The 14214-nt window shown below is 41.2% G+C and overlaps 1 protein-coding gene across 1 annotated transcript in view; it reads left to right on the top strand.

Moving 5' to 3' along the window:
* The window catches only part of LOC139730769 (ubiquitin carboxyl-terminal hydrolase 9X-like), an 83323-nt gene extending 69994 nt beyond the window's left edge, over nt 1-13329 (top strand). Inside the window, exons 49-62 of the mRNA XM_071641630.1 lie at nt 414-478; nt 1177-1286; nt 2582-2757; nt 3114-3205; nt 4015-4156; nt 5039-5120; nt 5671-5822; nt 6321-6494; nt 7271-7432; nt 8411-8579; nt 9096-9298; nt 10120-10266; nt 11001-11237; nt 11975-13329. Coding sequence (XP_071497731.1) covers nt 414-478; nt 1177-1286; nt 2582-2757; nt 3114-3205; nt 4015-4156; nt 5039-5120; nt 5671-5822; nt 6321-6494; nt 7271-7432; nt 8411-8579; nt 9096-9298; nt 10120-10266; nt 11001-11237; nt 11975-12229 — 2166 coding nt within the window. The 3' untranslated portion in view covers nt 12230-13329. The remainder of the gene's footprint in view (nt 1-413; nt 479-1176; nt 1287-2581; nt 2758-3113; nt 3206-4014; nt 4157-5038; nt 5121-5670; nt 5823-6320; nt 6495-7270; nt 7433-8410; nt 8580-9095; nt 9299-10119; nt 10267-11000; nt 11238-11974) is intronic.
* Nucleotides 13330-14214: the final 885 nt, after the last annotated feature.

Genomic DNA, 14214 nt, shown 5'->3' with positions numbered 1-14214 from the left:
CGTGTATATGTATGTATGCCCCATGTTAGTTGTAATTCATATCTATTGTATCATATCTATTCATATTCATCTTGACATATATGTGAATTGGATTTCAGACATCACAGTCCCCAAAACAGGTCAAGTCAATACAATGGGATTAAAGGCCTACTTTATATTCTGTCTGTTGATAGTTGGTCGAGGGCCATTGATTGGTCAAGAAGGCAAACCCGCAGACTTGCTGATTGGCTGATAGGGCACAGTAGGGGTAAAGTATCTTGTTGATACTACAGTATAAGATACATGCTGTAGTCATATATTATAGTAATCAAATTATAGTAATCATATTATGATGATTATCAACAAACACCTTGCAGTGCTCTTTACCAACACTCATTCTTGCTTCTAATTGTTTGATGTCTCCAATCCTGTAGGAGATGAAGAACCAGTGCTTTGGAGGAGAGTTCATGGGTGAGGTCTTTGATCACATGCTGAAAAGGTGGGTCACAGTTTAGCCTCCCTTCAAGGCTCTAGTGGTAACACAGCCCTCTGCCCAACAGTGGTAATGTTTCCTTAAAGGGATGATATCACTTTGGTAGAGATAGGGATTTGGTTTAACTTTTTGCGCGTTTATTAGAAACCGCTTTAATATGAAATATTAAATAGCATACAATTCTATTCAAAGAGGAATTCAAAGTTTATTTGTTGAGATTCAGCTTTGAAATGGGTGAGATATTCAAAACAAAGTAAAACAAAGCGATCATGGGTCCCACCTTTTACTAGGATTGCTTTGTTTTTGATATCTCAGCCATCAAATAAACTTTGAATTCCTCTTAGAATTGTTTTCTCTTTCATATTACATAAGAGATTTCTCATTATCTCACAAAAAAGTTCGAAACCTGAACCCCCATCTCAACCAAAACTATATCATCTCTTTAAAGTAAGTCACTTCAGGTATTCTTAGTTTTCTGAGACTATTAGTGTGTGCTCTGATTCTGTTTAACCATTTAAGGTATTTGCAGAAGCACTGTCAGCTGTCAGGTTGTTCATAAATTTTGAATGCTTATTATCCTATTTACTTGTTGTAAGTAATTTATATAGCATACACTTATGGCATGCAAATACATAAATGGAAAAATCTGTGTTTTTGTGTATTTGTGTCATAAGTTTGTTTGTTTGTTTGGCCTGTCACTCCAGAATGTCATACAGAAGACAGAAGAGATGGTGGAATGCCTACATCTTACTCTATGAGAGGATGGACAACAACAAGAAGGAACTGGACAAGGAGTTTGAGGGACTCACGATCGGTGAGACAAAGTCAGCATACGATGATGATGAAACAGCATCTATACATAGCGCTATTTATATGTAGAAATATTCAAAGGCACCTGGCTCTCACAATGTGTCACACATCACTCACAAATTTGCTGGAAAAGATAAGTCTTCAGTTCAGACTTGATTGAGGCTGTTGCAACTCTGAAGCGGGACTGGTAGAGAGTTCCACAGATGTGGCACAACAGAAGAGAAGGCTCTATCCCCATACATTTTTAGGCAGGTATTGGGCACATGGAGTCAGTCCAGTACAATGTAGTCCTTGTTGCCGCAGATGTACACTGATAAGTGCATATCACATCCAGTATGCTGTAGAAGTGGAAATTTTCTTGCATTTTATGCTACAAGAAGCTAGTGTGAAAATAAAAGCTCTATTTTTTTTTTTTTTTGGGGGGGGGGGGGGGGGGGGGGGGTGTGGGCTTCTTATATGTAATGCTATTTTATGTTTTGATTCTGCAGACTTTAGAGTGGGTGCAATTCATCTTACCTGGCCGAGTATGAAAAATTACTTGTGCAAGAAATTCTTCTTTTACAGTACAGGAAAATGTTTTGAAAGTCTTGTGCCAATGTTGTATTTTTGTTGAGTTTTTTTTTATGATAATGTTCAACATGGAGATCAAGGGGAGATATGTTCTTCCAAGCATGTGGTATTTTTGTGGAGAGAATTTTGATTTATGTAGGATCATATTTCAGTTTGGTAATCTAATCATTGTCAGATTAGTGTATAAGTGTATAAGTGGAGATGATACTGGATTAAAATCAGTTGTGCAAAACCAAAGCTTTGGACCTGTAGGCAGAGTTAGAATTTACTTGCTACAATTCAAGTCTTTAAAATTCATGTACTGTAAAAGTGGATATTTTTTGGCGCGACTAATTTTTCGCACTTGGCCAGGTAAGAAGAGTTTCGCGTGTTTTTAATTCTGCGGAATCAAGACATCAGCTACTAGACCATATGGCACGCAAAAATATTCGCGTGCTTTTATTTTCGCGCCAGCTTCTGGTTGCGCGAAATGCGCGGAAATTTCAACACCGCGAAAATTTCCACTTTTACAGTATTTATTTCAGGGATGTTTCATTTCTTTATTGCAGGTTTCTTTTCGTCAAGATATCTTACTTCTTTTTTCTTCTACATGAGTTTAAAAAAGATGGCGAGATTGTGCCTCATTACTTCTTTCATCTGAACCTGAATTTCATGAATAAAAATATGCTGTCAAGTTTATCCCAACTCGGTCCCACGCATTGAAAATGATGTTGTGTCCAATTTTCACAGCACCCAAGATGCTACTGAAGATGCCCCCGGCCATCCAGCGCAGTGTGCGGCGGCAAAACATCCAATTCATGCACAGCCGCATGCAGTACAGCCCCGAGTACTTCCAGTTTATCAGGAAGCTGGTCACGTGCAATGCTGGTCTCTTCAACCCTCCACAGTCACAGGAAGCACAAATGGTGAGGAAAAAGACTAATTCGGCGACAGCAGAAGTCCATTATAATTTTCCTAATTTTTCTTTTGACTTTCAAGAACAAATTAGAAACGTCTTGATAAATGTGGTGAAATTTTGTTTTTGTTTTGTTTGTGTTTTGTGTGTGCAAAGATTGCAATTTTATGCATCTGAATATCACCTTTCAACATCAAAACCTACAGTTGCCAACATTTGCCTCTTCTTATGTGGCAGTGAATATTAGAAATATTTGATATGCTTAGAAATGGCAGCAAGTAATACACACAGAAGCTAGGGAGACACTATCGCTTGTTGTGAATGAACCTTTGACCTTTGACCCTAACCTGTACGCTTTGATTTCAGGCTCCCGAAGCAGAGGAGCTAGCGATGCTGAGCGTCCAGCTGGCTTCACGGTTCCTCTTCACCGTGGGCCTACACACCAAGAAGACACTACGGTAGCTTGAGACTTATTGACCTTACGTGAAAACATCCATGTGGGACTGCACATGTGATTAGCTTCTACTAGGAAAAGGGCTGAATGATGATTGTTATAAATGCTGCAGTATACATTGATTATATGATATCCAACAAACTTTGACAAAGACAGATGTAGGAGATAGCGATCATGTCGTCATGCTGCTGCAATTTTTGTGCCCCCCTAAATTAAAGAGTTTCCAAGTAATTCTCTGAAGATCTATCTTGTCCTGTCATGCATATTATAAAATATGTTAGGGAATTCTTGCACTCTGGTTGGTTAATTGCCATGCAATCAGTTCTCGCTGACAGCTTGCATAATTAGATTCCAGTCATGTCATTTTCTGTAATCTTGCATCCAGTAATTACTGGAGGCATGATTCACAAGATTTTTTATTTTTATTATTATTATTATTTTTTTTTGGGGGGGGCAAGAATTGTAAACTTTTGTGTACACTATTCTTACCGATCCACTCAAACCTGTAAATTTTTTGTATACTAATAGATTTAAACTTATTGATGGATAAGATTCATTCATCTTTATCAACTGTGGCAGTAAAAATGCACTATCCGTAAACATTACTAAGTGATCCATTTAATATTTAAGTATAGAAGTACATCCTTACCAATGTGCTAAATGCTGTATGTAATATCAAAATCTAGCATTGTTTGTGTATGCACTATGGGCACTTAGCACAAGATTCCAAGCAAAGTAAAAATGTCTGTTTTGTCAGGAAAGTGACAGTGTGCTCTAATGGAATATCCATCTTTGGTTTTCTCACCGACCCAGCGGTCCAGCCAACGATTGGTACGACGCCCTCTACATACTCCTGAGAGTCAGTAAGATAGTGCGGCGGTGGTTTGCACAGAACACGCTCTTCTCAGAACCGGCCAGATTTTCAGAGTACCTTCTGGAATGTCCAAGCTCTGAGGTATGTAAACATCACTCTTCATGCCTACGCCCCCACCTCCTCCCCCCCCCCCCCCCCCCATCCCTTTGCAGGGTCGGTTTGTGGTTGTTACATTCTGTAATTATGTAGTCCCTTTGTACATAAAGAATACTGACAACCTCAACAAGAGCTTTCACAAAATGTCCATGCAACATGAAAGTGACCAGTACTGTATACGCCGAATATTTCGTGAGGTTTTTATTTTCAGGAATTTCGCGAGACAGGTGCTATTCGCGAAATTAAAGACCCACGAAAATATTGACCCTGATCAAGCTATGAATGTGATGTGCGCGTATACATTTCTCCATTCAGTACAGGACTCCATGATCGCGAATTTAACCACTCGCGAAATCGTCGAAAAGTTCCAATTTGCAAAAATTTAGACTCACTAAATATATGGCGTATACTGTATATGTTGTAATGGAAGTTAACAGTATCTTTGGATGTGTGTTCATTGATAGAGAAAATGATAAATCATATCAACTGCATGGCTTCTAAAATGCTAACCTTGTCAAATCATCAAGTTTTCAGTGATTTGCTGAAAGGATGTGACTTAACTCTCATGAAATTAATCTTTCAAAGGAAATTTGGTGAGAATTTGTGTACCGTCCAGTAATAGACTTACAAAGTAAGGATCACTTTCTCTTCTTTGTGTTGTGATCGTTTAACATGTTTAACTAAATTTCCAAAATTTTCTTTGCTTCATGCTGATCTCGGCAAAAGTTTCCCTGTTCTGTTTCTTTCATTTTTCTTTGATAAAAAGTCGACTTGAACACTTAGTGGATTCTCACTCAAGTGTGTTCAGTCTCCCAACCGTTTGTTACTAGTCTGCATTGTTCCTTTTTTTAATTTCTCACATTGCAGGTGAGGAACGCATTTGCCAAGGTGATTGTAATCCTAGCACACTTTTCTCAGCAAGATGGTCCATTCCAACCCTTAATACAAGGTAAGAGCTTTACAAACACAGTCCTTAGTATCTCTTGCAAACAATAGACAATCAAGCCTTTCGGTTATAGTATTACTCTGAGAGAGATGCCTTTACTTGTTTAGTTCAAAATGTGAGAAGTGAAACTGCTTTGCATACCCATTAAATACATGTGTATTTGAGCCAGAGGAAATTGTCAGATAGTCATCAAAGTTACCGAGATGTATACACCTAAGAATACCTCTGATGAATCATGAGTGGTATGTGAAGGTGAGGACGATGACATTGTGAAATTAGTTGTCACAGTCCTATCAGTTCAATTACCCCCCCCCCCCCCCCCCCCCCCCCCCCCCCGCTAAATACTGGTTAGTGATAAGGTTAGAGTAAAGATTAGGATTAGGGTTAGGTTTAGGGTAAGAGTTTGGGTCTGGGTTACGATTAGGTTCAGGATTAGGATTAGGGTTGGGGTCATGGGAAAGGTCCAGGGTAATTGCCCTAGACCTGTCACTGCGCTTGCACATATTCAGCATGTGAATGCAACTGTCATTTTATCAATGTGCTTTGATTGCAGGGACATCATCGCCAGAGAGTTCAGCGAGTCTCAGCGACCACCTCCTGAGGGCGGTGTTGGACCTCCTGAAGAAGGAAGTGTCAGAGCACGGTCGCCATCTCACACAGTACTTCCAGCTGTTTCAGATGTATGCAAACCTTGGTGTGACAGAGGTGGGTACACATGTTGTCGGGACAGAGCATCTTATACCCCCATTCCACAGAGATTTTTCTCATTGGTCACTCGTCGGAAGCAAAGTTTGTTGCTTCCGGCCACCCACTGAAGTGTGTTGGATCGCAGTCTGATGAATCCGACTTGTGTTAGTCTACTAGCAGGTCAGTTTCGCGCAAGATCATTATTGGATGATCTTACCCCATCGGATCATCGCCCGACATGTCTGACACTGACTAGATAGTTGACCAACACAAGTAGAATTCATCAGACTGCCATCCAATATACTTCTGCAATTTGCAAACGTAGCAGAGTGTTACATTTGCTGCACAATTACGCTTATCTGACTGTTGGCTGGTTTTGTAGCAGCAGTGGGCAAGATTTGTGAGATGCCAATTTGATGTCCGTTGTTGCGTTTTTGCTCTTTTATCGATACTTCACTCACTCTCATGATATCGCCTCCTGACACCAATCTTTTGCTTTTCTCTTCTGCCCCACAGCGGACACAGCTGCTGAAGCTGAACGTTCCTGCAACGTTCATGTTGGTGGCGCTAGACGAGGGGCCTGGACCACCGATCAAGTACCAATACGCAGAGCTGAGCAAGCTGTACTCTGTGGTCTCACTGCTCATCAGGTGTTGTGACGTCAGCTCCAAGACCAAGTCATCGATGGCGGTCAGTTTCACTTAGCCTGATGCGCTCCTGACATATCTTCTGATGAGACAGTTTAAAGTGAACTGAAATTAATTAGATACAAATACATCCACACAAACAAACATACACATTCACATTTCTGATACATATCGTTTGCTAAGTGCTGATGCAAACTTTTTAGCCAAAACCATGTATGTTGCACGGACTCACCATTGCACAAAAAGTTTGATAATTTTGTAGAAGTACATTACAACATAACTTAATATCCAAGTTATGGAATAAAACATTTTTAGTCAATATTACATGTATTATGACTGTGCGCGTGTGGGAAGGGGGGGGGGTTGGTATATATCTATTTGTGAGTAAGTGACTTCATATTTGGTGAGCAAACTCAAAGATATTATCACTCTCTCTCTTCATATGTTCCATTTTAACACTTAATGCTAATAGGATAAAATATGTGTACTGATGCATTTTATGATTTAACTTTCATCAAATTTCTGAAGAATTTCTGTGGATGAGGACTGTGGAGGCAAAATTTGTGACAAAGAAAAAACAACTATAGATAAACTGTCATATCCTGCTAAAAAAAAAAAAGAAAGGAAGAGAAATGAAAGGGTTGAATCTCATTACATCCAGTGGAGTGATGGTGGGTCAGTGAGGAAGATGTGGCTGTAAGATATATCTGGTTACCTCTAACACTCCCAAGATGCAAGTCCGATAGATGCTGTAGACATTGCATTGTGATACTGTGCTTTATGTTGTCGATCCTGTTATTGGCTGTCTCGTTCACACAGGGAACCAATCCGCTACCCAATCTCCATGGCGACCACACATGCCCCAAGCCCATCATGCCAATCCAACCTCAGGTTGCTGACCTGCTCTTCTCCAGGGGGGCTTACATCAAGAAGCTCATAGAGGACTGCAATAACTCGGAGGAGACTCCCAAACTCCTCAAGGTAACTACTTCTATCATCAGTAGAAGGCCAGATGAGTGAATTTTACACAAATTCTGTTTTAACACTTCTCTATCTTTCGAGAAAAAAATAATGAATGACAGAATTCTCTTGTGGTAGTGGTTTTAATTTCATGTGTGAAACATGTGCATTGAATTAAAATTGAATCAAGTGCTAACAAACTTGCATGTAAAACTTGGCTTTAGACAAATAGATGAGGAGTTCAGCTTGCAGGACTTGCATTTTAATTTGCATTTGGTTCTGAATTTAACTTCAACGCTACAAGGCCAGTCTCACATCATTCATGTAGTCATTGGTTGATGTACAATAGTTGTAGCTGAGCACCAAATAATGTTAAAGATCATGGAGTAGGAATGCTCATGCATTGATATTTAGTCCCTCTTTACCCCTGTACACCCCTCTCCATCCCACTCCACCCGTCTCCACCCCTCCCCTGCCCTCTCTACCCCTCTTTACCCCTTTCTACCCCTCTCCAACCATTTCTACTCATCCACCCCTTTCTTCCCCTCTCTCCCCCTCTCCCTCTCCAATTATTTCTCCTCCTCCACCCATTTCTACCCCTATCTACCCCTTTCTAATTGTCTCCTCATCTCTCTACCCCTCTCTATCCCCTCTCTACCACTCTTTACCCCTTTCCACCCCTCTTTCTCTCCAACCATTTCTTCTCCTCCTCCACCCCTGTCTACCCCCTCCTCCAATTTCTACCCCTCTTTACTCTTTACTCTTTGCCCTTACATGTACCTCTGTACCTCACTACCCCTCTTTACCCCTCTTTACCCATTTCGTCCCCTCTCCCTTTCAACCAATTCTACCCCTCCACCAATTTCTAACCCTCTCCACACCTTTCAATCCCCTCCCACTTCTTTCTACCCCTCTTCACCCCTCTCCATTCTTTTCCACCCCTCTTTGCCCATCTTAACCCCTTCTAACCTCTCTCTACCCCTCTCCATCCCTCCATAGTTCTGCAGTTGGGAGAACCCCCAGTTCACCATCGTGGTCCTAGGAGAGCTCTTGTGGCAGGTGGCTTACTCCTACACCTACGAGTTGCGCCCCTACATGGACCTCCTCCTCCAGATACTACTCCTCCAGGACTCCTGGCAGAACCACCGCATCCTGAATGCCCTTAAAGGTCAGTGCACTCTCTTAGATCCACCGAGAGTCTTGTTTTCCTTGTATTTCACACAAACTATTTATTAACCCATTTCACATCCTGTTTGTGCTTACAAGCACATGTGGCAGTTAAAAGATTTTTTTGAAGAACATTGCTGAATTTACATCATTCATTATGTGGGAGATATGGCTTTCATGGCATAGGGTGTCTTTCCAAGGTGAAAGTATGGCATTCTGATATAGTGCTCTGGGTTCCATGACATTTACTCCTGCGACAATTGCTCCCTTGAAATACCTGCAAGCTATTAAAGCCAAACATAAATTCTACCTATAACCCTAATCCTAATCCTTAGTCCTTGGAGAAAATAAGACCGCAACAATTGTCGCAGGAGCAAATGTTTTGTCACCAGTGCTGTTAACTCACCTAGCTGATGAACTCTCCTTCCTGCATTAGTCACTTTACACAACTCTTTGTTTCGCAGTTTCCAAACTAACCTACCACCTGTCCTGTTGGTCACCATTTTTTACTCCCCAGGTATCCCGGATGACCGCGATGGCCTCTTTGATACCATCCAGAGGTCTAAGACTCACTATCAGAAGAGGGCGTACCAGTGTATCAAGTGCATGGTGGCACTCTTCAGCAACTGTGAGGCGGCCCACCGTCTGCTGCAGAGCCACGGGGACCTGAAGCGAAAGTGGAACTGGGCCGTGGAGTGGCTCGGGGATGAGCTGGACAGAGTGAGTCAAAATCTGATACTCCATCCTCAAGTATTTGTATTGATAGTGGTCATTTAGAGAAAGTCTCTGTAGGCACCAGCAAACCAAATACAGCCTGGGCCACAGAACATGCCAACTTCTGGTACAATGGTGCACAAAACGGTGGAAATGAATCAGTCGTGTACTTTTCCAGTGGGACTGTTCACACCAAACATGTACCATATTGTGGCTGAGCACGGTAACCGGAACAACTGTTATGCCATCGCTCAGGGAGTGATTTGATAAGGTCCGGGCCGTGAAACACGTTTTATGGCCTGGACCAAAATCAGAGTGATGGGGCCTTCATACCAGTTACAGAAGGCAATGAGCAAGCTCAGTTGGTTGTGTGTGTATGCATTAGGGTCAAGATGTCTAAAGTTCCAGGCCAAGTCAGACCAGCTGAGCCAGTGTTGTTTGTCATCATACTACCCCTTGTTGTGACAGAGACAAGACACTATCAGACAAAACCCTTAGTCCCTCACATTGGTTATAAAATGAATGTCCCATGTGTGGCTCGAGTTAACTGTTGTACTTAGTAACAACCAGTGCACATCTCTGAAAGAGTAAAGTGAAACCTGGTGAAACAATATGTTTCATACACTTCCTGCTAAACAGATGAATAACGTCAATCCCTAGTGGTTCACCTTTAGTCTCCTAATAACAGTTACGTAATGTTATAACTCATCGTATCACATCATGCTGTACAAAAGAAGAAATTTATTAGAAAATGAGCTGAGATGCTGGTATCATCTTTGCCGTTCCAATTCTCACTGCTGCCTTCTTATGTTTTCTGCTCTTCGCAGAGACCGTATTCAGGCAATACTCAGTACACCTACAACAGCTGGTCGCCGCCGGCCCAGAGCAACGAAATCTCCAACGGCTACTTCCTGGAGCGGTCACACAGCGCTCGCATCACACTGGAGAAAGCATGCCAGCTATGTCCAGAAGAGGTCAGTTATGGTCAATGTGATATCAAAGCTATTTCTCTGATAACCCGTTGAGGACGAGACTTATTTGCTACAACACGCATTTCCCATAGACACTTGCCCGAGTATACTCGGGACTCGTCTTCTCTGGGTTAAAAATGTTTTCTCATTTGAAAAATACAGAGAATAAAAAATGCTGCATATTGATTGTCCTTGTATACATATAGATTCTGTGGTGGATAAATTAATGATGTCTTAATAGTTGTAGAACCTAAAACTTTTGCAAATTGGCACTAGCATTTAATGCATTGTTTTGACAAAAACTTTTGTATGCATTTTACTTTGTGAATCTTGGCTCCTTGCAAAATTCATGAAAGTTTCATGCTTGCAAAAATGTGTGGTTTTACAGTAGTTACTCATGGGGTCTTGACAAAAAAAAAAAATTTAAATCATGACAGCAGATCTGATATAGTACTGTAAAGGACAAATGAGATTATGTTATGCTTGATTTAAAAAAAAAACAACAACAAATGAGTGCAAAGTCCGTTTATGGAAATGTAAATATTGTTAGAGACATGAAAAATTATTGAAAATTATATTTGTCCATGAAAATTTACTTCCTCTACTATTTGTGTTTAGACAGCCAACTAAATTTAGGACATGGAAATACATTTTACTTGACCAAACATTGATCTATATAGCAATAAGTGAGTTACCTGGTATGTAACACATACATACTTATTTCTTTCATTTATCAGGAGCCGGATGAACCAGAAATGATGGATGAGCACGAGGGTTCTGACCCCCAAGACGAGGCAACGATGCCGGCCCATTACTCCCAACCTTTACCCCATCTGCAGGCCCCACCCAACAACCAGCCACCGCAGACTCAGCCACCGCCACAGCAGCAGCCGCAGCAGCAAGGACCACAGCAGCAGCAGCAGGGGCAGCCACAACAAACGCAGCAACAGCCACCACAAAATATCACCGCACAAGTGAGTCATGGAGGATTCCTTTCCGTGTGTTTTATTCCCATCTTTTTCCTGCGTGAAGGGTCATTATGTTCTAGTTGTGGACTTTTGCTGTATGCCTGTAAATCTCACCAACATCTTCTGTGTTGTTAGTGGTGATTGAGATTCAATTTTGCTCTTTGGCAGCAAATATCTGTTTAGAAATTGGTGCTCTTTCCTGTAACTGTAGTCAACTATATGATTACAAAATCTGATATAGATAGGATGCTGAAGGGAAAATTTCCCCAAATATTCTCGTGGATTGAGTGAAGGCAACAATGTGAGTAGAACACATCAGTAGAGTTTGAGGAAATTGGGACAATCTGTTAAAAAGTTATTAATTTTTAAAGTTCTGTGTTGCCATTGCTGGATGAGAAGAAGACTAAAAGTTTTGAACATCACTGCAGAACAACAATAAAAAAAAAAAATTGCACAAAGCATACCCCTTTTTTATGAAAAGGACATGTTCCTGCAACTTGTTACTGTCAGGTGTTAAGTTAATAATATTCCCCCTGCTTTCTTGAAGAGGTACGTCAATCAATCTCTCATAATGCTAGAAAACGAAAATAGGTTGAATTTTCTTTATTATATTCATATTATCATTATATCATTGCTATTGACCACAGCAGAGTTAGGAAGATTTTATTTCAAATGTTGTTTGTATGTGTACCATATGCTTCATGCCAATCATTGATTATGATTTTAATCCTTCTATTCTTCAGAATAGTCACATGCAGCCCCAAGTGCCGAATAACCAACAGCCAATGCATGGACTCCCCCAACACTCGGGGCCAGGAGGCAGCCTACACAAGCACCCAAACACCATCAACAACACCCTGCACAGCCCCCAGCAGGGTGGAAGCGGGGGCGGGGGCGGGGGCGGAGGCAGCACAGCACCCCACCCCCAGCAGACAACGCCCGAGGACCCCACCCCCATGGATGAGACTGAGGGGGGTAATAACAAAGAGACACAGTGAGGTCCTGGCCAGCCCTAGGGTGGGGCCAAGATGTGGCCGCTTTTCTCTCGCAAGTTGGAGCGCCTCGTGATGCCATTCGCGGCAGTGGAAAGACTGTTGAAGAAGGATGGAACGACTTGGATGGAACAGTTGGATGGAAAGAACCAACAGAGTTTTCTGTGGATATGCATTAGGCAAGGCTTCAGAGGCCCTGGAGAATAAAAAACGGGGAAAGATAGGGAAGCCCTGTGCGCATTGCTTGAAATATGAGCACATATTTTTGTTACCAGTTAATGAGAGAGATGGAAAGTGATGCAGTGACGGTGAAATGAAAGCTGAAGAAGACGTAATGAAGAGTAGAAAGAGATGGACATTCAAATATCACTTAGAGCATGAGTATGAATGTTATTAGCCAGCACTTAATTAAATAATACTTCTTCAAACAGCTCCACACCAATTGATTTTAAAAAAGTCACGGGAGGCTGTATTTCAGTGGTGCATTAGAGCAAAGGCTGTAAATGGTCCCACGCCTCAATGTCTTGAATTCTGGGGAATAGCAATTGACTCTACAGCTTCTGACCATGGGTGCAGTGCGGTGATTTTTGTTGTGACATCACCTTCCTATCCCCAGGAGTTCCTTGACAGGATATACCCCCTCTCTTGACCAAAAGGAGAGAAGTCAGGGGGACACTCTCTTTGTGAATAAAGGCTGTTGAATTGAGGGCGTGAATTTGGAAGGAGAAAAAGAGATGCTGTTAAACTTGATGTACTTCTTTTCACATTTTCATTATCTGTATGAAAGAGTGTATCAAGTATTTGAAGCTGTAAGTGCTCAGAGAAACTAGCTCCACTTCCCTGTGGTGTGACGGGTGGTAATAATATTGCAAGCTGACACTGAACCAGAGATCAGCAAGTCACGAAATAGTGTGTCGTTTAATACTGAACATATAAACGTCCGTAGATTTTAGATAAGGGAATTCCCAATGGTGTTCAGATCCTATACTGGTGGCCAGTTTGTGAAGTAATCACCCACTGATCTCTGAACCAATGATTGGATAAACTAACCTAGCATCATGAAGCAGTAATAAATCTCCCTTCTAGATCTCGTTTTTATTTATTCCCCCCCCCCTTGTTGGCTTCATGAAAATGCATTATTTTCTCCCTCCACAGCATCTAATCTTCTATCTGTTGAGATCTCTGACATAATATGAAATCAGATTCAACCCTATAGCCATCTCATAACAAGATACTGTATACACCTCATATATTTCGCAGGGTTTTTATTTTCGCGAATTTCCCTGGGTCGTGTGCCATTTGCGAATTTAAAAACGCGCAAAAAATTAACTCTGATCACGACGTGAATGCAATGTGCACACATACATTTCTGCATTCATTGCTGTACTGGACAATCGCAAATTTAACCACTCACAAAATTGTCGGGACATCCTAATTTGCAGAAAAAAAATTAGACTCACTAAATATATGGCATATACGGTAGTGTGCGTATGTAGACAGAATGCAAGGAGTTTGTATTGTCAGTTTTATATTTAAGAGCGCAGTTATTCATCACCACACTCCCAGACACGCACACATATATATCTGTATATCACATACTTATTTTTAGAGGTACAAGTAACTGTAACTGCTTTACGAGTATTGACTCTACCCATATCTGTGGCACAAACAATAGACAAGGGGGGTGGGAAGTTCTGCACCGATCACTTTAAAGGCTGCCAGCGCTTTCAAACTGTTGGTAATCAGGGGTCAGTGTGCATGTAAAACATGTGAACATGATCAGCAAAAGGCTAAAGGAATAACAGTGTTGTGACAGCGATAAACATACGGGAAATGGATAAGGTTGAAGATGTAACTCAAGGCAGTTTTTTTTTCCCCAAAAAAGTAATCGAGTAAAATATTTGTATATGATGAAACAGATGATATATGTAAACATTGGATGCACATGTACTTTAAATAAGTTTCATGTCAAACTATGCGAGTCTAATAAG

The sequence above is a fragment of the Diadema antillarum genome, unplaced genomic scaffold (assembly GCF_040938485.1).
Source record: "Diadema antillarum isolate AM-2024a unplaced genomic scaffold, OU_Dant_1.0 seq00000333_RagTag, whole genome shotgun sequence".
Taxonomy (NCBI): Eukaryota; Metazoa; Echinodermata; class Echinoidea; order Diadematoida; family Diadematidae; genus Diadema; species Diadema antillarum.
Note: the sequence above shows the minus strand (reverse complement) of the source record. Positions and strands in the feature narration are given on the sequence as shown.